This window comes from Tiliqua scincoides, chromosome 2 (genome assembly GCF_035046505.1).
Source record: "Tiliqua scincoides isolate rTilSci1 chromosome 2, rTilSci1.hap2, whole genome shotgun sequence".
NCBI classification, from domain to species: domain Eukaryota; kingdom Metazoa; phylum Chordata; class Lepidosauria; order Squamata; family Scincidae; genus Tiliqua; species Tiliqua scincoides.
In genome coordinates, this window is record NC_089822.1 from 202,587,299 (window position 1) to 202,613,388 (window position 26,090).

The following is a 26,090-nucleotide window of genomic DNA, read 5'->3' on the forward strand; positions in this document are numbered from 1 at the left end:
AATCCCTCCATAGTTGAATGGTCTTACTCTATGTCAGAAATGAATAGGTGTCCAGTTACCAGAGAAATCATACAACAGTGTAGGGCCAATCCTATACAATGCACTCCGACTTACTGCAAACGTGCAGTAAGGCACATCTACAGCCCTCAGTGCCAGTCCAGCGCCGGTGCTAGCTCAGTGCCAGCAGATTGCCACTGCTCTGCCACTCTGAGGTCGCGCAAACTGCCGGGCAGCCAAGAGGTAGGTGGGGGCATGAGGGGAGGGGGGGAGGAGGCATTCTGAGACAGGGAGAGGGCAGGGAGGCAGTGTGTCAGGGGAGGAAGTGGGAAGGGAGGGAGGTGGGACTGGTGGAGCTTTCCTCCACTGCATTCTGAGAGTCCGTGTTAGGCCACCCGCCTGACACGGAGGCTCCTGATTCTACACCAACACTTGGGTCGCCGTAGAATCGAGCAGCCCCATTGTGGGGCTACTTGCCTTACCCGGGGGAAGGAGACAAAAGTCCCCTACTCCTGAGGAGCCGCCTGCACTGCCTGGGTTGTACTCAGAATGCTGCTGCAGCCATTTTCAGTGCCACTGCAGCACCATGTGCCGGGCAGCTCAGGATTGGGCTGATCAGATTAGAGTAAGTTCAGTTACAAGATTCCATTTACTCATGAAATGAAAGTGCAAAGCAATGCCTTCTCATTTCCTACCCCCACTTACTCTGCAAGCTGGGTAGATTGGCATCCTCTGGCTTGGTTTTCAGTAGGTGAGGAAGCCGTGTATACCTGTATCCAAATCCACAGCCCTAAAGGAGAAGGAGAATACAAACAAAATTAGATCCATAGAAGAAACAACACTATTTCCCTCAGGGAACATTTAAAACTCTTTCACAAGGCCTGCTTAACAAGGGTCAGACAGTGACTTAAGATAGAATTCATGCAGAGTGACCACTGGTTTCAAAACCATCAACCTGGAAATTCTAAGTAACATGGGAAGGCAGAGAGAATGTGTCCTTACTCGCCACAATCGCACAAGGATCCAGTTGGTCTGGGCCCAGGGTCTTTGCTCATAGGGGGCCAGGAGGTTCCTCATCATGGATATTCGCCTGCCAGAATAAAACAACAGGTCAGCCATCGTGAGAGGAGCAGGTGCCAAGATGGAACAGGGGAAGAGATTCCAAGGCAGGTTGTTGACTTCATTTGAGAATAAAGAAATAGTAGTGGCAAGGTGGAGCATCAGAGGGAGGGGGAGGAGAGCCCTTAAATGTATCCCAAGGAGAATTAGAAGTATGGAAATCATGCTTGATCCATGGATGGAGAGATAGGCAAATTTCTTCCTGAGCACGTATTGTTATTCAAGGACAAAGAAATCAAGAACTTACTGCTCTTCTGGAATTCTCTCTACAGCATGGAGTGAATGGGGGTAGCAAACATAGCTGGCCAGTGCCTGCATTAGGGAGTCCCTGATGTCTGAATATGGAAATAAAAAAGAACCGTAATGAAACAGCAGATAGGTCAGTAACATACATTTCTAGATAAACATACTAAAGATTCCCATACTATAACAAAAATGGGAAGCAGACTTGTAGCCCGTATAAGAGAGAGAATAAGATGTAACAAGAGAGCTGTGAAAACCTGAAGCTATCATTTCCTTCTGCACTGAGCTTAGAGTAATTAGGAGCCACAGCCTCTTGCCTTTCCAAAAATGTATGGAAATTAGAGAGAATTCAGGAAGCATTCATAAGCTGCTTCTCCTACCCACCATGGACACCAGAAACACATACAATCAAGCATCACTTTTGAAGGACAAGAGCTGCCTTACCAGTGCCTACAATTCTTGAGTCAGCAAAGTGCTTGGCTAAAATGGCAGCAAGGTGTGTCAGAGTCTCTTCATAGCCTGAAAAGAAAACATTCCAAATACTAAGATCAGAAATGTACACAAAAATTCCACAGCTACAGAACTGATCTGCTGCTTCCAAATCGAATTCCAGAATTAGTGTTCACATGAAAAAGTCCAGCTGTTAGGCTTGCACAGAGAAAACATGAATCGTATAGCTGATAGATGGCCACTTGCCTGAGTCTCTAAGAGGTGAGCTGGGAATCCAGGTCATTTCACCACTGATGCCTGTTATAAGTACCTGCAAGTTTTGCCTCATAGGGAAGTAGCAGCTCTGGGGATGACGACAATTTTGTCAGGGAGAACGGCATGGGCAAAAGGATGGGCAGCCCAGTGTCATGCCCCAGGGCCGCCATTGTGAGTAGCAGCACTGAAATGGCCACCACTGCATCCTCTGAGGCCAGGGCAGCTGCTGGAGTCTCTTCGGGATAAGGGAACAAACATTCCCTTACCCCATGTCAACGTGGCTGGCAATGGGTCTCCCTGGGTCCCCACCACCCCTGCCCCCCTCCCAGGCCCAATGCTCCCTCCAGCCCTCCCCCCCTGCCCAGTTCTGCCCCCCATCTCCCCCCCCCCAAAAGCCTCACTGCTGGCCGGCGAGAGCACTTACTGCCAACTGTTCCATGCCACTGTCTTCTCAGCACTGAAACCCAGTGCCGACTGGGGCTGGCCTCAGCACTGGTACTACATCCTCTCCACCAAAGCAGGAGTGCCTTACAGCACTTTTGCAATGGCGGCTGCCAGGATAGCACAGCAATTGGCAGTGCTGCCCTGGCTCAGAATTTGGCCCTAAAACCCCTCCCTGATACTGTGACCACAACCCAATTCTCCACTACCACACAACCTCTTTTGAAAAGGAATAAAACATAGAGGTTTATTTATTTTTTATTTGATCTGATCATATATCATCTGATACCAAGTACCTCATTTTCAAAGAAGTGGCAGTATGAGGGAACACTCTGATGAAGGAGCTTGGACACAACATCCAAACAAAAACTACTTTATAAAAATAAAGATTTTGACACTCTGAGAGCAGCCATGCTGAAGAATTGTTGATAAATCTCTGTAATAAATAAAGCAGACCTTCTAAGCTAGCCTTCATAATTACATCTCCAGGGCCAGACTGCACAATAGGTTTCACACCTGCTCTGCTGCAAGGACAGCATTTTCTCACCCATTGCATCACCTCAGAAAGAGGGAAGTAGCTTTTGCAAAAATTTCCAAAACAATGTGACTACAGATTAAAAGCACAAGAAACAGCAAAATCAGAAATCAGGAAGAGCGAGCACTGTGAGCATCCTACTAGGAACTAAAGGGGGCAAATATATATATTGGCAACCTTCAGTCTCGAAAGACTATGGTATCGCGCTCTGAAAGGTGGTTCTGGCACAGCGTCTAGTGTGGCTGAAAAGGCCAATCCGGGAGTGACAATCCCTTCCACACCAGGAGCAAGTGCAGTCTGTCCCTGGTCTGTCTCCCTGGCTATGGGCCTTCCTTCTTTGCCTCTTTGCCTCAGACTGTTGGCAAAGTGTCTCTTCAAACTGGGAAAGGCCATGCTGCACAGCCTGCCTCCAAGCAGGCCGCTCAGAGTCCAGGGTTTCCCACTTGTTGAGGTCCATTCCTAAGGCCTTCAGATCCCTCTTGCAGATGTTCTTGTATCGCAGCTGTGGTCTACCTGTAGGGCGCTTTCCTTGCACGAGTTCTCCATAGAGGAGATCCTTTGGGATCCGCCCATCATCCATTCTCACGACATGACCGAGCCAACGCAGGCGTCTGTTTCAGCAGTGCATACATGCTAGGGATTCCAGCACGTTCCAGGACTGTGTTGTTAGGAACTTTGTCCTGCCAGGTGATGCCGAGAATGCGTCGGAGGCAGCGCATGTGGAAAGCGTTCAGTTTCCTCTCCTGTTGTGAGCGGAGAGTCCATGACTCACTGCAGTACAGAAGTGTACTCAGGACACAAGCTCTGTAGACCTGGATCTTGGTATGTTCTGTCAGCTTCTTGTTGGACCAGACTCTCTTTGTGAGTCTGGAAAACGTGGTAGCTGCTTTACCGACGCGTTTGTTTAGCTCGGTATCGAGAGAAAGAGTGTCGGAGATCGTAGAGCCAAGGTACACAAAGTCATGGACAACCTCCAGTTCATGCGCAGAGATTGTAATGCTGGGAGGTGAGTCCACATCCTGAACCATGACCTGTGTTTTCTTTAAGCTGATCGTCAGTCCAAAATCTTGGCAGGCCTTGCTAAAACGATCCATGAGCTGTTGGAGATCTTTGGCAGAGTGGGCAGTGACAGCTGCATCGTCGGCAAAGAGGAAGTCACGCAGACATTTCAGCTGGACTTTGGACTTTGCTCTCAGTCTGGAGAGGTTGAAGAGCTTTCCGTCAGATCTGGTCCGGAGATAGATGCCTTCTGTTGCAGTTCCAAAGGCCTGCTTCAGCATGACAGCGAAGAAAATCCCAAACAAGGTTGGTGCAAGAACACAGCCCTGCTTCACGCCACTTTGGATGTCAAAGGGGTCTGATGTGGAGCCATCGAAGACAACAGTGCCCTTCATGTCCTTGTGGAAGGATCTGATGATGCTGAGGAGCCTGGGTGGACATCCGATCTTGGGGAGAATCTTGAAGAGGCCGTCCCTGCTGACCAGGTTGAAAGCCTTCATGAGATCTATGAAGGCTATAAAGAGTGGTTGTCGTTGTTCCCTGCATTTTTCCTGCAGTTGTCTAAGGGAGAATACCATATCAGTGGTGGACCTGTTGGCTCGGAATCCGTACTGCGATTCTGGATAGACGCTCTCTGCAAGTACCTGGAGCCTCTTTAGTGCAACTCGGGCAAACAACTTTCCTACAACGCTAAGGAGAGAGATGCCACGGTAGTTGTTGCAGTCACCCCTGTCACCTTTGTTCTTGTACAGCGTGATGATGATACAGCTCTGTTCCGAGATACAGACAGCAGCTGACACGGGCAACATCAAGGGGATGTATGATGGTATCAAGCAGGCCCTAGGTCCAACACAGAAGAAAATTGCCCCTCTGAAGTCTGCAACAAGCGAGGTCATCCAGGATCGGGCGCAGCAGATGGAATGCTGGGTGCAGCACTACTCTGAGCTATATTCCAGAGATAATGTAGTCACCGAAGAAGTGCTGAACAACATTGAGTGTCTGCCTGTGTTGGAGGAGCTTGACAGTGAACCAACCCTAGAAGAACTTCACGTGGCCCTGGACTCCCTTGCCTTTGGCAAGGCACCAGGAAAAGACAGCATCCCTGCTGAAGTCCTAAAGTGCTGCAAAGAGATCATCATCACTGAGCTGCATGAAATCCTGTCTCTGCTAGAGAGAAGGTGGGGTACCTCAAGACATGAGGGATGCAAACATCATCAAAGGGGGCAAAAAGAGAAGAGGAATAGGAAGGCCTTGTCACTTTAGCAAGGCTTAATAGTTTTGTTTTAAAGCTGCAATCATTTAATCAATACAATGAAGCTGCACAATAAAACTGGGGGAGGGGGACTGGAGACAGGAGAGTCACCCTCTCCAAACTGAGATACCTTGACATTTTGCAACTGCATGAGGTCAAGGAACACGTGTGGCTCACCTTGGGCTTTCAGAGACATTCAATGAACAGCAGCTGACAGAAGCTGCTGGAGCCAGCAGCCAATCTGCTTCACTGCCCCAGAGTTGAGATTTACTATTGTTAGAAATATTTATATATCTCTTTTCAGCAAAAAAAAAAAAAATGTTCACAAAGCAATTTACATAGCAAAATAAATAAATACATAAACGGTTTCCTGTCCAGAAAGGGTTTACAATCTAAAACAGATGAAGAAGGAACACTAGTATACAGTTACTTGAAAAGGCATGAGCTGGTGTGAACAGGGACAGTTGCCCTCCCTCTGCTAAATACAGGAGGAGCACCACTTCAAAAAGTCCTTTCTCCCAGTTAATATGGGTATTTAAACTTAGGAGATAAATACAGAGCAGTGCACAGCTGACTGGATTTTAACAGCAAGTTTGCAAAGCAGTTTCCCATACTGTTTATACCCTTACCTTGAATTTATCACTTAGAAGCACTGGGTAGGAAGTCCCTTAAAAGCAAAAGTACCCTTTTTCACAGTCACGCACATTCCTTTCTTTTGGATGGACTTTCTCTGTGACATGCAAAGGATCAGCACAGCCCTAGTGCTTCTCAGCATATACACTTTAAAGGTCAGACCAAGCACCACATGTTTTAAAAATTCCATGCAGATGTGCACTACGGCAACATAAGACTATGATAAAAATTCCACCAGGTTTCTCACTTACATCAGGTAAGACAAATTGATGTAACATCAAAAGTAGAACGTGGATGAGTTACAGAATATTTTGTTCGAAAACACACCTTTAGTGTTTACACAATAATACAATAGTGTTTATACAATTATACAATAATACCTCCCAAAACACTGCTCATTTTTTGTTATAGTGCTCTTAAGGGTGAACCTTCCCCTGCACCTGAATAGCTCTCTGTCATAAACTTAGGGGGGTTTGGGGTGCTCAGAATTCTTGGTTCTCAAACAACTAAAGCCCTCAAGGCCCTCCTGTCCAGTAGTACTGCCACCACCCTGTATGTGCCAGTGCCTCAGTCCAGGGACACTGAGACCCTCTAGGCTTAACTCTATCCCTTGCAGGCACTGAACTTGTTCTCCAATTAAAGCTTCAGTCCTCAAGTTACTAGACCTCAATGAGCACTTGGTAGCTTGCTGAACGACTAGGCAGGATTCTGAACCTTTGTCCCCAACAGGCAATGAAACAACTTAGTAAAAGAGATTTTAGTTTATTAAGTACATAAGGTTACACACTCTACAATAAGGCAGCAAATGTTAGAGGCATAAACATCTAGGAAACATATCAGCAATAAAATAATAAAGCTAGCTGGCTAACTCTATTAATCCCTATCTCTCACCTGGGTCAATTACTCTTGTAGATCTTTTAGCCCCAAGGCTACCTATGAGGCCAGGTGCCCATGTTGGACAATGGAGCTCCAAACGTGCAGGATGTTGCACCCAAAAGCTCTGTTCAAGAAGGAACACGCACACCCCTTGGGGCACTCATTATTATACTTCTTATGCTAATAGTGCTAAGCTTACTACATACTTATTTAGACTGTCCAACCAGAAGCCTTTGAGGACAGAACCTTCTTAAAGTTGGCCTGGTTGCTAACCCCTCAAGTTCTTTACCCCTCCCAACTGGAGATCCATAGCTGCATTCCATCACGCTTGATCAGGCGCCTCTCTGTCTCCTAAGGTGCTAACATTCCAATGGGTTGTAATTCTTGTTGTCTGTCCTTTCTGGCCAGCAAAGGAGAGACAACAATCTTTTTGTTTATTTTCTCACATTCTTGCAGCTAGGAACTGCTAGCAACTTCTCCGTTACTGACTTAGTTTGGTTCAGGCTTCTACTGCCCACCTAGGCCTAACATGTACATATTCATGACACTCTCCCCCCTACACACACATGCAGCAGTGTTTTTGACAAAAAAAGAAATGATTCCTGTTGGTACATGCCTATATTTGCATGCTCACCTAGTCTGGGTCTTAGCCCCTGCTAACAAGCCCCCCTGGGTCCTCTTGCACATCTGCTCCATTTGCTATTGGAAAAAGAAAACTCTGCAAGGTGGCAGTCTTTCAACCTTTCAGGACAGAGCTGCCTCCTGGGTTCTCTTATCCACTTATTACCACAGTGTTGCCAGAAAAAGGGACTGCTTAAGGAAGAAAAGGAGGACTGAGTGCAAAGGGTGGGATAGAGGTGACTGGAGTTGCAAAGGTAAGAAGGAAGGGAAGTGGTGGGGAGGAAAATGAGGACAGTTTGAGGGCAAAGGGCAGGGAGGAGCAAGGTGGTCCAGGAGGAACTGGGGGAGAAGGTCTAAGAAGAAAGTAGGGAGAAATGGGAAAGTAGACGGCAAAGCTGGGCAAAGGAATTACTTTCCTCCCTCTGTACTTCCTTCCACTTCCAGGCAAACGTTTATTGGTCCCTACTTGTTCTACTTTGTTATAAAACCAAACAGTTATTTTGATGAAGGAGCTGCTGTGTTTCAGGATAACATAACAGATAATGGGAATAGTGAAATAATGCAGAAAAATTATTACAATTGGGTTCAGGTAGGAGAACATTGTTTTCATCAACTTTAAGCTGGAGCAGTGCTTATTTGAAGCGCACGAATATTATCAAGCTTAGAACCCTGAGAAACTTCTCTGCAGTTATGTACCTGTGAAGAGCAGAACACTTGTACAGATAGACTAACGGTTCTAAATGTGTTTTGAGCGGGTTACTCTTCCCCACCACCCCTCAGAATGCTGGAGCTCTTGACAATGTGTTCTACATATTTTCAAAAGTATACCTCCACAATCATGACATCAGATCTGCTTAAAAACTGCAAACAAGTGCTTTTGGGCAATTTTCTGGACATATACAACAAGCTTAGCTGCCCAACTAGTTTCAAAGATGCCAAAGAACTAAAACAAAACAAATTTAAAAAAAACCACTGTGGGCACAATCCTAACCGACTTTCCAGCACCAACATAAGGGCAATGCAGCTCTGAGGTAAGGGAACAAGCATTCCCTTACTTTGAGGAGGCCTCTGTGAGTGCCACCCAACTGCAGGATGCCCCATTTGTCCCATTGGCACAGCTATGCCAGTGCTGGAAAGTGGGTTAGGATTTAGGCCTGTAGTAACTAGTACTGCAGTCCAAGCTGGAAAAATTAGAGAGAATTTGGGCTGGTATTGTTCAGATGTTTTCTAATACCAATTCAAAAGTTAATTATTATTTGTTTAAAAGTTAATACCATATTTGGCAATCCAAATTCTGTGCCAGGTTCTGTGTGGAATTATCATCTACTTTTGTATATTATACAAGTAAAATTATTCAAAGTGCATAGACAACATCTCTAGACCCCTCCATCTCCTCACCTGGAAGCTCCTCCATGCCATTGACAGGGCTGAAGTAGTTCTTTAGAGCACTGTAGCTATTCATAGCTACACTCAGATAAAATTCTGGCATAAAAGCAAAAAGTGAGCCAATTCTGTCTCCATGCTCAATAGTACGGATGCACACCCGCAGCAGCCAGTAAATATCTTGCATCTTCTCCTGAAAGGGAGCAATTGCTAGTCAGTTTTGTATTTCAGGTGGCAGAAAAAGCAGTGCATAGATAAGAGATTGCAGTAAATACTACTGTTGACATAAAACTAAAGATTCTAAGGATGTTGCCATGCATCAAGCCTTGTTTAAAACCTAAAGAAAAGTGAGAGAGAATATGAAATTCTGCTTGAGTTTTCAAAGCCATATGGAAAATACTTTTAAAGGAGTTCAATTTCACTCAGTGAAAGGAAGCTCTATGTTTACATGGCTTTGTGACTTGGACCATGAGAGTTAGAATGACAAAAAGTTTGGTGAGAAATTCTAGAAACAAATACAGATTTATCATCAAGAGTAATCAAAACATGTGGTCACATTTTAATAACTGCACTACTACAAGCATGTACTTTTCTTTGGAAAACACGTAGGCTTCTAAGGGCGCAGTCCTAACCAACTTTCCAGCACTGACACTGCTGTGCTAATGTGGCATCTACTGCATCTTGCAGTGGGGAGGCAGTCAAGGATGCCTCCTCAAGGTAAGGGCATGTTTGTTACCTTACCTTGGGGTTTCATTGTGGTTAGGCCAGTGCTGGAAAGTTGGTTAGGATTGCGTCCCAATTCTCAAAATGCCCAGCTGACACATTATGGAAGAAACATAAAGAGGGACAGATGAATTTCAGATAAATAAATAAATAAAACAAAGCTAGAGGGCATCTACCAAATTAAACAGAAAAGGAAACTGTTAAACTAGGGTAAAGCTCCTTCAAAGCATACAAAGATTCCCAACAGTGAATTATACAACAAAAATGTCAGTTGTGCCTTGGTATTTATATGGCACTTCAACAGTCCTTTTAGAAGACATTTGTTTATAGATTCTTTCATAAAATGCCACTCACATAACTTGGTTGAGGCTTTATAAGGATTGGTTGAGGCTATATAAAAATTAACTAGAAATATAATGTAAACTGTGGTTAATTCAACAAAAATTATTTTTAGAATTTATTGGACACCACAATGCCTTTATATTAAGGGGCTGACTAAAGAATCAAATGCTGGCATTTTAATTTGCCTGAAGAATCACTCAAGCACATGATGCGGTTGTATAGTGATACAATTCTTTTTGGAAGATGTTATTAGCAATATTGACTCTGCATTACCAACAAACATTGATATTTGTTGATACTTATGTTATTTTGAATTATCTGCCTAGGGGCACAATCCTAACCAACTTTCCAGCACTGACATAGCTGTGCCAATGTGGCATGCACTGCATTCTACAGTGGGGAGGCAGTCAAGGGGGCATCCTCAAGGTAAGGCATGTTTGTTACCTTTCCTTGGGGCTGCATTGCAGCTAGGTCAGTGCTGGAAAGTTGGTTAGGATTGTGCCCTAATTCATGGAAGTTAACTACTGCTAAAGTGGAAGTGAAAGTGGACTCTTTCTCCTCTTACTGTAGCTAAGAGATTTATACTAAAACACTGGAAGGATAAGTGCCCCCCTGGCATTACTCAATGGATCGAGGACCTTTTAACATTTGTGAACTAATAGCTTATAGATGGCAAGTGCGTATGGATACGTTTTTGGACATTTGGAAGCTTTTCTTAAAGATTTATATATAATTGCTTATTTTTTTCTCTTTTTCTTATTTTGTAATAGAAGAAAAAGCATAGAAAGTCCAAGAAACAGAGAGTGCATTATACTGTAACAGATGTATTTCAACTCACCAGTCAATTCAGGAAAAGAAAAATAACAGGCTTATTAGAATGTCAGTAAATTATTTCAAGCATAATCTGAGCCTAGCTTGATTTCAGATTCATGCCTGGATTATACCAATATAATATACACAATTTCCTCTCAATTTCAGCAGATAAATTTAATGCAGGATTCCTATGTAATAAAAGGAAATTACTGGGATGCATGCTGTACTTCCCAATGTAAGACATGAGAAGCAGTGGTATGACTCCACTTAGATTTTGATAGACCACAGGAGAAATATTGGGCCCAGCTTAGATGAAACACTTGATTCACATTACACACATTACTTTCCTCTCTTACTTTTGAATAAATGGTAACGTTGATCCACGCAAGGCGACGACTCAAGTGATTAAGCTTCTCAGAGAAAACTTTCTGACTTTTCATCAGCTCTTCATAGATATCTCTTCTCTGAACGGGCACAGAAGGAGAAGAGGAGTAATATGCCTTTTCCTTTTCAGAACTATGTATACAGCAAACAGTGCACCTCATACAAGCCTAGGCACAACACCGTGTCTTTTCGTGAGAGTAAAAGAAAACCCTCAGAAGAGAATAATCACTTCACAGAGATTAGAGCTGTGGTTTTCAAACTCCCTGTGAGTTTGAAAGCCGCAGTAAGTTCTTGCGAGGGCAGGGGAAGGCAGTGGCGTGATCCCTAGGATCACATTGCTTGGGGGGGCTGCAGGGGTTTGGGTACACTTACCAGAGCCTCCTGCAGCCTCCTGAAGGTGCGGGGAGCCCTGCTCAGCTGTCCGCAGGGTTCCCCAATGCTTCAAAAGTGAAAGTGGAGCGATTGCGGTGTGGGTCACACTGGGTGACACGCAGAGGGGGTGCGACACCACTACAGGCCAAAATGTTTAAAATCTTGGTATTTTTGAATCATACCATCATATTATATATCATTCAATGCATAATGTTATGCAGAATGCAATGGAATATCTCTATTCCATCAAAAGTTATAGCCAAAAAACCAGTGGGGGTGGGGAAATGGTGCATCAACACTGCCTAGGGTGTTGCCCCACTCACTGCATGGAAGGAGGCCCATCATAGGGGTGACATGCTGGCCTCCTGCACCACTACCCCAAGTTGCATGTGTACTAAATATATACTTCTGGATTGCCCCAGAAAATAATTCTGAGTCCTAAAAAAGAATCTAGAATTATTAGGGTTCTCACAGTCATTTGCCAGAGTTGTTTAGACCAGGGGTGTCCAAACCCCGGTCCTGGGGCCACTTGCGGCCCTCGAGGCCTCTCAATGCAGCCCTCGGGGAACCCCCAGTCTCCAATGAGCCTCTGGCCCTCCGGAGATTTGTTGGAGCCCATGCTGACCCGACACAACTGCTCTCAGTGTGAGGGCGACTGTTCGACCTCTCGCGTGAGCTGTGGGATGAGGGCTCCCTCCACTGCTTGTTGTTTCACGTCTGTGATGCAGTAGCAGCAGCAAAGGAAAGGCCAGCCTTGCTTTGTGCAAGGCCTTTTATAGGCCTTGAGCTATTTCAAGACCTTCATTCATTCATATGAGTTCATCTTTAATATATTCAATTATGTAAACGTATGTAAATTTATTCAAATTTAAATAAAAATTAATTCTTTTTTCTCCCAACCCCCCGACACAGTGTCAGAGAGACGATGTGGCCCTCCTGCCAGAAACTTTGGACACCCCTGGTTTAGACTGTCAAAGTAGAGGCCATGGTAACATGAATAATTTACCAAGAGCGAGATGTAAAAGAGGCTCTGAGAAGGGCTTCTTACCCTCTTTGGGCATCGACTGATTTTTTCTTCAGTGTCTTTCAGTGCCATGGCATATTCGTTCACATCATCGGAAACACCTACCATCTGAAACACAAGTAAGTGATGCTAACACCAGCCAGGGCTTTTCCACGCAGCTTATAGCACATACGGGACAATTAAACAGAAGTGAGAAAAATGGTAAACCCAAGCATGAGTGCTTGGGTGACAGCAACAGTCAGAAGTGCTTTTCATCAACTCCATCTTGTAGGCCAACTGTGTTCCCCCCTGGAGAAATCGAACTAACCTCAGTCATTCATGTATTTCACACTTCCAAGTCAGATTACTGTAATGTACTTTATATGGGGATCCCTCTGAAGACCCTCCAGAAGCAACAACAAGGAGTCCAGACTTCAGCTCTGAGGAGCTGCCTGTTCAGATCACATTACATTGATTCTCTACAGGCTTTACTGGCTATCAGTTTGCTTCTGGGCTCAACTGAAGCAACTGAAGGTGCTGCTTTTTGACCTTTAAAGCCCTAAACTATTTGCAACCAGAACACTTCAGGAATCCCATACAGCCCCCTCCCCCCTACATGCCTTCCTAGGATCCTTATTTCATGTTCAAGCTCTCCTTTGGGTCCCTCTGCTATCTGAGAAAAGGCAGAGCGTTACTTGGGAGAGGACCTTTTGAGCTGTTGCACCCAGGATTTGGAGGAGAGAACTACACCTAGCCTTTCATTACTTGCTTGTAGACATGTGATTAAGACAATTTTATTTAAACAAGCTTTTTTAGGACTCTAAAATCAGAGTTTTAGATAATCTTCCACTGTTTCAAACCATTGTCTAAACTGTTGTGAATTTGCTTGCTTTATGCTGGATTTCGTCTTGCCTTCGTTGCAGTGATATTATCATGTTTCTATATCTTCTTATTGGAATGGTATTTTTATAAACTGTTTTTTGTTTATTTGTAAAAAACACAGGGTATAAATAATATTACTCTACAACAGGGGTCTCCAAACCCCAGCCCGGGGGCCAGATGCGGCCCGCAGCAAGCCTCTTTCCGGCCCACGGCCAACCTCTTGTCCCCTGAAAGCCTCTGGCCCACTCAACTGAGCATGACCAGAACTGCACTCTGATTGTGTCTGGAGGGTGTTCTGAGGGCCTGAGGGGTTGAAAGCCGATTCATTCATTTATTCACTCTTCTAAGTTCCATCTCTAATTAATTATTTAAATTTTATATTTAAATTTTTTTTCCAGCCCTCCACACCACGCCAGATATTTGATGCGGCCCTCTGGCCAAAAAGTTTGGAGACCCCTGCTCTACCGAAAGGCCAGCCCATCCATGAGGCCAACTATAGCAGTCACCTCAGGAAGCAGTTTATGGGGTGCTCATCCCTGTCCACCTACTTGCCTCCACTGATCCACCTTCTCCTTCCTCTCCCTGGATTGGAAAAGGAAGAGAACAGAAAGGAAGAGGAAACATGGAGAGAAGGGGAGTGCTGAGCTAGAACACTGGAGACTGAGAGAAGCAGAGGCTGGCACATTCTCAAGTAAGGGGAGGCAGCATTTGGCATTCCGCATCAGGCGGCCTTGGGTCAACCTTTCTCTGTAGGATCCAAAACCATAGTGGGTCCCTCTCACCAGTCTCTTCCTAACAGACAGTGCATATCTAACAGCCTCAGGGCAGAACTACATACTCCAATGGCAGACCCTTGACTTCAAACATGAGTCACCACCAAACAGGAGGAAAATGGCATGCACACATGCGTGCATGTACTTCCCAGTAAATAAGCAGCAGACGGGTGCGGAACCTTTCCTCCATCTGGCACTCTCCTTTCCCGCAGACTTCTCCCCCTGCCCTTCAAATACTGTTTTCTTCTCCCCCTAACTGGGCATATTTCTAGTCCTGGAGCCTAGCTGAGGGTAAGGATTGAAAAGCAGTGTGTAGAAGAAAAGTTAAGTATCCCTTCTCCTGCTCTCTAAGGGCCAATCCTATCCAACTTTCTGGCACCGGTGCAACAACAATGCAGCCCCAAGACAATGGAACAAACACTCCCTTACCTTGAGGAGACCTCTGTGACAGACTCCCCACCACAGGAAGTAGTGCACGCCCCATTGGCATGGTTGCACCGGCACTGGAAAATTGGATAGGATTGGGCCCTTAATCTCTTGCTTTACTGCTATTTGGTGGCTAGCTGCACTCAAAAAGAGTCCCCCATGAGCATGTGTAGTTCTGCCCAAAGGCACAGAGCAAGCAAATATTGTTTTGATATGGCAGCCCAACTGGGTGTTCTCCATCCTCTCCCAATGGATGCTGTGGTCTTTGTAATGCAGAGTTCTAAGCCAGGTTGAGAGAATGGGACAGGCCTGTAGACTCCCCTGAAATGAATCCTGCTCACCTTACCAAGCTGCTGATGCACGCTGAGGTTGTACATCATGACTATCCCATCCAAGATTTCCAAAAGAGAGTTCTCAGTTATTGGCTGTTCTGGTTCTTCTGCAGGTTTCCCCAATAAAAGGCCTTCATTTCCATGGCTGCCTTCAACTGCCATAAACAGAAGAGAGTTTCTCAGCAAGCCATTGCAGACAGTGTGAATCCATCACTGAGAAAAAAACAGACCTAGGCTGTTCTGTATGTATATTTTGATGTCCCTTTTTATTACAAAGTTCCATCATGTATTACAAAGCCATTCTTCACTCTTAGAATGAAAGTGAGATTAACAGGCCTCTACATTTAGCTGGTTGTTGGTTCAAGCCATGTGCATTGCCCCCTCTTGTTCTATGTCCCTTCCTCTTACTCAGTTCCCTCTTCCTTGCACCTCCCTCTGCTGGAGGGTTGTTTGTTAAGCAGGACATTAAATTTCACCTGTTTTCTACCCTGTTGTGGCAACTCCCAAATCAACTTTTAGGCTGCTTTCAACCACTCAGACAAGAAGCATGTGGCCAATTCTAATCCCTTTACAACAAATCCGGGCAAGGGCTAGAATGAGGTAGAAATCCTTTCAGCTAGGAGGCTGCATTTCAGATGAAATCAGGCAATGTTTACAACATTCTGCTTACACTGAATAAGATATAATATAATATTGCTCTATTAGATTTTTAGGGGGTTTTGTGAACATTCTTGTGGTCAGAGGTTGCTCTTTCAAGCCTGTTACAGCCAGAATGCAGTAAGATACACTTACTGTCCTCCTCTGTCCGCTGTTCCAAATTCAGTGTGCGAACTTTAATCTTCTCCAGGCTGCCCGGTGACCGTCGTGGGTTCATAAGGCTAACAGCTGCAGTGCTGAGGAAACGGTTAGCTCGCCCCAAAGTCGGTGAACTGAGCCAGCTTGGCCTGGCCAGGGCACCCCCGATAGCCAATGCAGCAGCTGGACGCTGAGAGAGACAGATACATATACAAAGGGAGACGGTTTTAAAGTCTGGAATTTCTTTTAATAGAATCCCTTGATTCCTGATCCCATCAAGCCTCACATCAGGATATAGCAACTCCTCAGGCTTAATGAGAGGGCAGACACCCTCCCCTACAAAAAGAAAATTCAATAGTAGTTGGTCTTCTGGTTTCTCCATCACAATTCCTGAGCTATATAGATTAATGTTCAGGCCTTTAACCTGAATTTTCCATGCTATGTTACACATCACTAGCTACAACTGCTATGTCAACTCCCAGAGCCAATGAAAGTTGTGCTCCACAAATTCGCTGACCAAGTTCCTTCATTTTATAAGTCAGAATTAGGGACCAGAAAGCTTGAACTCATAGACTTATAAAGGGGAATTTTCCTCCATAAGAATTAATGTAAACAGATGTTAATGGGGACCATACATATATCCATGCCCTTCATTGGACTTAAGGAGAAGGATTTTCTCCCATAAGAAACAACAGAATAAGGTACGAATAAGGACTTATGGGATCCCAGCATTCCTCCCCAGACATTAGAGGAAGTGGTGACAGTGCTGGACACTGAGGGAGAGGTAAACCCCCCTTATTCTCTTTTCAATTGCCAGCACTGCTGCCGCTGCCACCATCACCACCTCCTCCACCAGCAGCTAGCGGAGGGGATGCTGTGAGCCCAGCATTTCCTCTGTAGCCATTCCATGAGGCAGTGATGGCACTTACTGAAGGATGAAGGATGCAAGATTCAAGGTTACTCTCCCTCTTATTCCAATTAATAACTACAATGCCAACCATGACAATATTGTCATAATAATGATGTCCCTTTAAGAGCCTGAAAGACAAGCATGCAGCCCATTTATGTTCCTTTAAGAGCTCAAAGAGAGATATGTAAGCAGGACGTAATTGTGGGGAATGTTTATGTCTCTTCCTCAAGAAGTTTAGAATTCAAAAGTAGGGAACTGTATAACAGGGAGACTTACAGCAGGGACCCCCTGTATCATTACTACCTCCTTCCTGGTGACTTTTCCTTTCCCTGGACAGGCAGCATAAAAATATCTTCCCTAAGATCCCTGTAAAATAGCAGAGAACCCTGGGATGTTTAACTTCTCACTGGGTTTTTGCAGAAAATAGAAGGATGGCAAGAGAGATTATTTTGCAGAAGCTGTGAAAAGTAAGATAGTCCTCTAGCAAGAGAAGGTAACTTGGGGGTGGGATCTTTTCTACCACCCTGCACCATGCTTTGAAAAAGGAAAGTAATAATGGGAGGTCTTTTCACTTCTTGACCTTCCATAGCACGTTTCACAGCAGTGTCATGAATATGTACGGTTTAGGCATAGTAGCATTGCAAAGCCTGAACCAAAGTAACCCAGTAACAAAGAAGTGGCTTGCAGTCCTAGCTGCAAGGAATTTACAATTCAATGGAAGGTGATAATGTAGCACCTCAGCAGACACAGAGGCGCCCATGAATCTGCAGTGGGGAAGGGAAGAACTAAGGGGCTAGCTTCCAGCCCCACTTCGGGAAGATTCTGTCCCCAAGAGTTCTGATTGGGCAGTTTAAAATGAGTACAGAGTCATCCCATCCTGTTAACAGGGGAAGTATAAGAACAGAACCCAGGGGGGTGTCTTTTGTCTTTGTCTTTCTCTCTCTTGGTGGGAAAGGTGGTGGGTGCAACGTCCTGCCCCGCCAGGGCCATGTGGCCTCATAGGTAGCTGGGAGCTGAAAATCTACAAAAGAAGCTGACCAGGTGAGGGTTAGGGAATAATAGAGATAGCCAGTTAGCTTTGTTAATTTAAATGCTGATATGTTTCCTAGAAGTTATGCCTCTAGCATTTGCTGCCTTTTGTAACTTTATGTAACCCTATGTACTTAATAAAGTAAAAATCCTTTACTAAGTTGTTTCATTGTCTGTTGGGGACAAAGGTTCAGAATACTGCCTAGCCGTTCAGCAAGCTACCAAATCCTCAGTGAGGACTAGTAACTTGAGGGCTGAGACTTTAAGTAAAGAAAGTGCTCAGTGCCTGCAAGGGATAGAATTAAGCCTAGAGGGTCTCAGTGTCCCTCGACTGAGACACTGGCACATACAGGGTGGTGGCAGTACTACCGAACAGGGGTCCTTGAGGGCTCTAGGGTTCAAGAACCAAGAACTCTGAGCACCCCAAAACCCTGGGAGTGTACAACAAGTTTACGACAAGCAGGCACCTATGGAAGGGAAAAGTAATGAAATGGTTCCAGGCGCTTCTTTCCTTTTCTAACACATGATGCAAAGCGATGGAAAAGATCCTTCCCATAAATCCCCTGCTCTGAGGTCTAATCTTCACATTATGCAGAATGAAGTGGTAAGCTAAGGTGACAGAATTTGGGAGTATTCCACTTTACTCACAGGTGCAATGTCATATTTTTGAATCTCCGCCCATGCAAAAAAAAATTTGCTTGCAAGATATCAGAGAGACATCTATGCTAAATATTTTCATTAATATGCTTGTTTACTACATGCACCAGGGACTGGCAGGGGCGGGGGCTTGCATGGGAAAGCATCTGAAAGCTAACTGTGCCCTCTCCCCTCACAGAGATCTATCAAAATTCTGTGCCTGGACTGACCACCAACAGCCAACGTGACCCCTGTTGAGATATGTATGTGACCCCTTGTCATGAATATGTACATGTTAGGCCTAGGTTAGAATATGGAGCCTGAACCAAACTAAGTCAGCAACAGAGAAGTGGCTAGCAGTTCCCAGCTGCAAGAATGTGAGGAAATAAACAAAAATTACAACCCCTTGGAATGTTTAACACCTTAGGAGACAGAGAAGCGCCTAATCAATCGGAATGGAATGCAGCTATGGATCTCCAGTTGGGAGGGATAAGAACTATGAGGGGCTAGCAACCAGGCCAACTTTAAGAAGATTCTGTCCTCAAAAGTTTCTGATTGGACAGTCTAAATAAGTATGAAGTCACCTCAGTACTATTAGCATAAGAAGTATACTAATGAGTGCCCCAAGGGGTGTGTCCGGTTCTTCTTGAACAGAGCTTTTGGGTGCAACATCCTGCACGCTGTGAGCTCCATTGTCCACCATGGGCATCTGGCCTCACAGGTAGCTTGGAGCTAAAAGATCTAAAAAAGAAACTGACCCAGGTGAGAGATAGGTATTAATAGAGATAGCCAGCTAGCTTTGTTATTTTATTGCTGGTATGTTTCCTAGATGTTTATGCCTCTAGCATTTGCTGCTTTATGTAACCTTATGTACTTAATAAACTAAAATATCTTTTACTAAGCTGTTTCATTGTCTGTTGGGGTCAAAGGTTCAAAATCCTGCCTAGCCGTTCAGCAAGCTACCGAGTTCTCATTGAGGTCCAGTAACTTGAGGACTGAAGCTTTAATTGGAGAAAGTGCTCAGTGCCTGCAAGGGATAGAATTAAGCCTAGAGGGTCTCATTGTCCCTGGACTGAGACACTGACCCTCTTTCCCAAGCCTCCTGGTATGTCATTCAGTCTTCCCAAACATCCTATATTTGATCAATGTATAGGGCTTTGCCCTTTATCCCACCTGTTGCTTGCTCTGCAACAGCCAACATTTTCAATTAATCACACTTGATTACTGATCCCTAACATGAATTATACTCTGTTTTCAGAACTGTCTCCTAAACTAGATACCTTGAAGGATGAGCTCAGAGAGTTCTAATTTTAGACTGACTTCTGCCGTGTGCCTTCCTACAGCTCTGTCAATAGACTTGTGCAGGGGTGCCCATACCCCGTCCCTGGGGCCACTTACGGCCCTCGAGGACTCCCAATGCGGCCCTCAGGGAGCCCCCAGTCTCCAATGAGCCTCTGGCCCTCCGGAGACTTGCTGGAGCCCGCACTGGCCTGACACAACTGCTCTCAGCATGAGGGCAACTATTTGACCTCTTGCGTGAGCTGTGGGACGAGGGCTCCCTCCATTGCTTGCTGTTTCACGTCTGTGATGCAGTAGTGGCAGCAAAGGAAAGGGCAGCCTTGCTTTGTGCAAGGCCTTCTATACGCCTTGAGCTATTGCAAGAACTTCATTCATTCATGTAAGTTCATCTTTAATATATTCATTTATGTACTTATGTAAATTTATTCAAATTTTAAATGTAAAATAATTATTTTCTTCCCTAGCCCCTGATACAGTGTCAGAGAGATGATGTGGCCCTCCTGCCAAAAACTTTGGACATCCCTGGACTAGTGTGCTAAAACCATGTCCAACGCAAGAATTCCAAAAGCTCATTTCTTAGCTATTACACATCAAAAAAAATTTCTGTGCAAATGCTCTTCCCTCAAATACACTCAAAATAATGTCTACTTTTTGAAGCAAACAGGCAGAAATGTAGTCCCCAATTCCTTCCTTATTGAGTCCCTTCACTACAGAGTTACTTTAGTTAAACCCTATCCAATTCCATGTAGCATCACAAGGCTCACTTGTGCTGTTGACAGTGCTGACTCTTCATCTTCATCAAGATCATCCATTGTTACAGCCTGAAGTTCTGCAGGATCAATCAGAATATTTGCCTTTGAGGCCAGATCATCTGTATGAATAAAAGAAGGAATGGCAATGCCAGATACAGTGGTCTAAATGCATTCCATCTTCTGACAGCATTCCCTACAGTATAGCTAGCAGTAGTTCAATCTGTATTATATCATACTATAAACAATACTGTTGCATCATCACTGAGAACTGGATCTCATGGCTGATACAGCAGGGAGGAAGAGCAAAAGAGCATGAACCTTCTTGACATGATAGAAACATCCATTGTGTGAGAATGGAGTTTATTTATGGAACTGGGAACTTATGGTGATGACACTACTTTCTGTATCTCCACCACCTGAAGTCTGGCCCTAGTAACTGGACACAGTGGTACTTGGTGTCCAATGGCCAATCCTATCCAACTTTCAAGCACCAGTGCAGCTGCAATGCAGCCCCAATGTAAGGGAACAAATGTTCTGTTACCTTGAGGAGCCCTCTGTGACAGCCCCCCCACCAAAGGATGCAGCACACACCCCATTGGCATGGCTGCACTGGCCCTGGAAAATTGGATAGGATTGGGCCCTTACACAGTACCTTGTCCAGGGTAGCTGTTATGTTCAACAGTCACTCCACTCACAGCACCCTACCATCCTCCTCCTGGTTCCCTGCCTTCTAGTTCTACTCACTGTACTTAATGTGCAATGGAATTGCCTGTCAGACTAAAGTCATTTTTTAAAAGATTCACCATAATTATATTTCTACAGAAGATCCCCTGCATCCAATTCAGGGGTATTAAAATCAAACTCGTCTTAAGTCCTCTAAGAGCAGAGCTACATGCTATGTGTAGTTTCATGATTCTTTTCACAGAGAGCTTCCTTCCTTCAGGGAAAAGAGCTGCTGATAGCTTCAAACTGAAGGGAGTACGGATGAACATAAGAACATAAGAACAGCCCCACTGGATCAGGCCATAGGCCCATCTAGTCCAGCTTCCTGTATCTCACAGCGGCCCACCAAATGCCCCAGGGAGCACACCAGATAACAAGAGACCTCATCCTGGTGCTCTCCCCTACATCTGGCATTCTGAATTAACCCATTCCTAAAATCAGGAGGTTGCGCATACACATCATGGCTTGTACCCCATAATGGATTTTTCCTCCAGAAACTCGTCCAATCCCCTTTTAAAGGCGTCTAGGCTAGACGCCAGCACCACATCCTGTGGCAAGGAGTTCCACAGACCGACCACACGCTGAGTAAAGAAATATTTTCTTTTGTCTGTCCTAACCCGCCCAACACTCAATTTTAGTGGATGTCCCCTGGTTCTGGTATTATGTGAGAGTGTAAAGAGCATCTCCCTATCCACTCTGTCCATCCCCTGCATAATTTTGTATGTCTCAATCATGTCCCCCCTCAAGCGTCTCTTTTCTAGGCTGAAGAGGCCCAAACGCCGTAGCCTTTCCTCATAAGGAAGGTGCCCCAGCCCCGTAATCATCTTAGTTGCTCGCTTTTGCACCTTTTCCATTTCCACTATGTCTTTTTTGAGATGCGGCGACCAGAACTGGACACAATACTCCAGGTGTGGCCTTACCATAGATTTGTACAACGGCATTATAATACTAACCGTTTTGTTCTCAATACCCTTCCTAATGATCCCAAGCATAGAATTGGCCTTCTTCACTGCTGCCGCACATTGGGTCGACACTTTCATCGACCTGTCCACCACCACCCCAAGATCTCTCTCCTGATCTGTCACAGACAGCTCAGAACCCATCAGCCTATATCTAAAGTTTTGATTTTTTGCCCCAATGTGCATGACTTTACACTTACCGACATTGAAGCGCATCTGCCATTTTGCTGCCCATTCTGCCAGTCTGGAGAGATCCTTCTGGAGCTCCTCACAATCACTTCTGGTCTTTACCACTCGGAAAAGTTTGGTGTCATCTGCAAACTTAGCCACTTCACTGCTCAACCCTGTCTCCAGGTCATTTATGAAGAGGTTGAAAAGCACCGGTCCCAGGACAGATCCTTGGGGCACACCGCTTTTCACCTCTCTCCATTGTGAAAATTGCCCATTGACACCCACTCTCTGCTTCCTGGCCTCCAACCAGTTCTCAATCCACGAGAGGACCTGTCCTCTAATTCCCTGACTGTGGAGTTTTTTCAGTAGCCTTTGGTGAGGGACCGTGTCAAACGCCTTCTGAAAGTCCAGATATATAATGTCCACGGGTTCTCCCGCATCCACATGCCTGTTGACCTTTTCAAAGAATTCTATAAGGTTTGTGAGGCAAGACTTACCCTTACAGAAGCCATGCTGACTCTCCCTCAGCAAGGCCTGTTCGTCTATGTGTTTTGAGATCCTATCTTTGATGAGGCATTCCACCATCTTACCCGGTATAGATGTTAGGCTGACCGGCCTATAGTTTCCCGGGTCCCCCCTCTTTCCCTTTTTAAAAATAGGCGTGACATTTGCTATCCTCCAATCTTCTGGTACCGTGGCTGTTTTGAGGGACAAGTTGCATACCTTAGTCAAGAGATCAGCAACTTCATTCTTCAATTCCTTAATAACCCTTGGGTGTATGCCATCAGGCCCGGTGACTTATTGATCTTTAATTTATCAATGAGGTCTGAAACATCTTCTCTTTTAACCTCTATCTGACTTAACTCCTCGGTCAGGAGGGGCCGTTCGGGCAGCGGTATCTGCCCGAGGTCTTCTGCCGTGAAGACAGATGCAAAGAACTCATTTAATTTCTCTGCCATCTCTCCTTTTATCTCCCCTTTCCCTCCCTCACCATCCAGAGGGCCAACCGCTTCTCTGGCGGGTTTCCTGCTTCTAACATATTTGAAGAAGCTTTTATTATTCCCCTTAATGTTGTTGGCCATGCGTTCCTCATAGTCTCGCTTGGCCTCCCCTATCACCTTCTTACATTTCTTTTGCCACAGTTTATGTTCCTTTTTATTCTCTTCATTAGGGCAAGACTTCCATTTACGGAAGGAAGCTTTCTTGCCCTTCACAGCCTCTCTAACTTGGCTGGTTAGCCATGCGGGCACCCTCCTGGATTTAGTGGAACCCTTCTTTCTTTGCGGTATACACCTCTGCTGGGCCTCTATTACTGTTGTTTTAAGCAGCCTCCATGCACTCTGGAGAGATTGGACTCTTTTTACCCTCCCTTTCAACCTCCTCCTAACCAGCCTCCTCATTTGAGGGAAGTCCGCCCGTCGGAAGTCAAGGGTTTTTGTTAGAGATTTGCCCGGTATTCTTCCCCCAACATGCACGTCAAAACGGATCGCAGCATGATCACTGTTCCCCAATGGCTCAGTAACGTTTACATCTCTAACCAGGTCCTGCATACCGCACAAAATTAAATCCAGAGTCACCTGTCCTCTGGTGGGCTCCGTGACTAGCTGATCTAAGCCACAGTCATTTAGCACGTCAAGAAATCCGGTTTCCTTATCGTGACCAGAACACAAATTGACCCAGTCAATATGAGGATAATTGAAGTCCCCCATGATTACAACCCTGTCCTTCCTTGTCACCTCCCTGATCTGTTTCCTCATTTCAAGGTCCCCATCAGATTTCTGGTCTGGAGGACGATAGCACACCCCCAGTATTACATCGCTGCTCAAGCCTGGTAATTTAACCCACAGAGATTCTACGGTGGAGTCGGACCCACCTTCAATCTCTACTTTGCTGGATTCTATCCCTTCCTTAACATAAAGGGCCACCCCACCTCCAACACGCCCCTGCCTGTCCCTCCTGTAGAGTTTATAGCCCGGGATTGCGGTATCCCACTGATTCTCCGCATTCCACCAGGTTTCCGTTATGCCCACTATGTCAATGTTTTCCCTTGTCACCAGACATTCCAGTTCTCCCACCTTTGCTCGTAGACTTCGGGCATTCGCATAAAAGCATTTATACACGGAATGCCCCAGGATGGGCTGCTTATTCGCTCCTTTGTCCCCGCATCCTCTCATTGTGCCAAACCGTCTATCACATCCCATCTCCCTACCTTTCCCAACCTTCCCTTCTCAGCTGTGCAACCTTCCCTTCTCAGCTGTTTGTCTAAAGCACATTCGTCCTAGCTGAGGTGCTCTCCAAAAGGCAAAGGATTTTGGAACTGTATCCTTCATCTCTCCGGGGGGGGGGGGGGGAATAGTGGAAGATTTTGAGAGGGCAAATGCCACAGGATGCGGTGACGGCATCTGGCCTGTATGCCTTTAAAAGGGGATTGGACAAGTTTCTAGAGGAAAAATCCATTACGGGTTACAAGCCATAACTTGTATGCTATCTGGATGCAGTGCAGGTCAGCCTGCCTGCTTCAGGACAAGTTAGGATAGGGCTGCCTGACACTTTGCTACATCAGCTCTCTTCCCTCCCTATTTGGGTTTAGATTGTGCAAAACAGATACATGTTTTGAAGAAAACTCAGATACATCCCATCATGCACACTGTACTGTAAATTATTTTAGACCCTACTGCTTCTTGTTTAAAAGACCTGCAACCTTCCTTCTACATCTGCCTTTGGGGCTGGTCCCAAGACAGGGTATTAGTCTGCAGACCCTAGGAGAAGAGATAAATCATTCCAGCAAAAAACAAAATGCTGGGCAGGGAATGCTAGATTCTGAATGAACATGAGCGAGGTTTTAAAGGTCATACACAGTCTCTCTGATGTAATTTAAAGCTCAGATTTCACATCCTCTTATCTCTACCAAACACATGGGCCAAGCAGCCCTAGTGCCTCACTCTGCTGATTTCAAGAGCACCTGAAGAGGGGAAAGCAAGTATTAATAATCAGAATGTCACAGACCAAGAGGCATCAGCTGCCACTTTATCATCAAGTCCCAGGAGAGCAGTTCTTATTTTTAGCCTCAGAGGCCATACACATATCCTTGAAGAGCACTGGACTATCGAAATTAGTTGGAACATATTTATATGTAAATTAACAAGTCAAAAGAATTACCACACTTATGTGATGCCTGCTGTTTAATATTCAAGTTAAAATACATGGTCAACAAGGGAGGTCATAAGCTAAGAAAACGAAGGCATCAAAAGGCCAATTCAGATGCTTACAGTACACTCCTACAAGTGTCTACTCCAAAGTAAACCCCACTGAGTTTGACGAAGCTTACTCTCAAGTAAGTGCATATGAGATTGCAGTCTCAGCATGTGCTGGTTGGATTCATTAGCAACATTCGAGGCTCAAACTCCAAGTAATTAATAAAGGATCTTCGCACCTCAGGGTGAAGACTGAGGAACAAGTCTAGGAACCAGCAGCCTTCTATGGCAGATCCAGAACTAAGACGTACAGGTAGCTCCTCAAAGCTATTTGAGCTAAATGTGAGACCCATCTCCCATGTTTTCCTTTTCTCCGTAATTTATCATGTGTTACACTGAAAGCTCTTGGGCCAGGATTTCCATGCAATTTGCTTTCAAAGGACATAACATGAACAACAAAGGTCAGAAAAAGTACTTGCCTTTGAGAGTCTTCTTGAGATGAGATAAGAGTCCCCCAAGTCGCTGGAGATCGAAGTAATCTACTTTCCCATTGTAGAAGAGCTGAGGGGGTACATATGCATCTGGAGACAAGTCAGGCATCAGTTTAGGGAGATGGTCAAAGAAGAACTAACCAATCCACTGACTACAAATAAGTGGGATGGCTTAAGCATTCTCCTGTCTGCAATGAAAATCTCCTATTTTTTGCCTATTTTTCACCAGCATTTCAGAGCTTTTGAGATGTCTCAGCATCCTGACGATAATGCTGTA

At 45.1% G+C, this 26,090-nt stretch overlaps 1 protein-coding gene across 1 annotated transcript in view; it reads right to left on the reverse strand.

Moving 5' to 3' along the window:
• RNF123 (ring finger protein 123) overlaps positions 1-26,090 on the reverse strand; it is a 122,117-nt gene that overhangs the window by 58,325 nt on the left and 37,702 nt on the right. The window contains exons 21-31 of the mRNA XM_066613710.1: positions 25,802-25,903; positions 20,288-20,394; positions 15,647-15,839; positions 14,864-15,009; positions 12,487-12,570; positions 11,039-11,146; positions 8,820-8,997; positions 1,804-1,878; positions 1,364-1,451; positions 1,000-1,087; positions 703-787 (exon numbers count right to left, since the gene is read on the reverse strand). Of these exons, the coding sequence (XP_066469807.1) occupies positions 703-787; positions 1,000-1,087; positions 1,364-1,451; positions 1,804-1,878; positions 8,820-8,997; positions 11,039-11,146; positions 12,487-12,570; positions 14,864-15,009; positions 15,647-15,839; positions 20,288-20,394; positions 25,802-25,903 (1,254 nt within the window). The remainder of the gene's footprint in view (positions 1-702; positions 788-999; positions 1,088-1,363; positions 1,452-1,803; positions 1,879-8,819; positions 8,998-11,038; positions 11,147-12,486; positions 12,571-14,863; positions 15,010-15,646; positions 15,840-20,287; positions 20,395-25,801; positions 25,904-26,090) is intronic.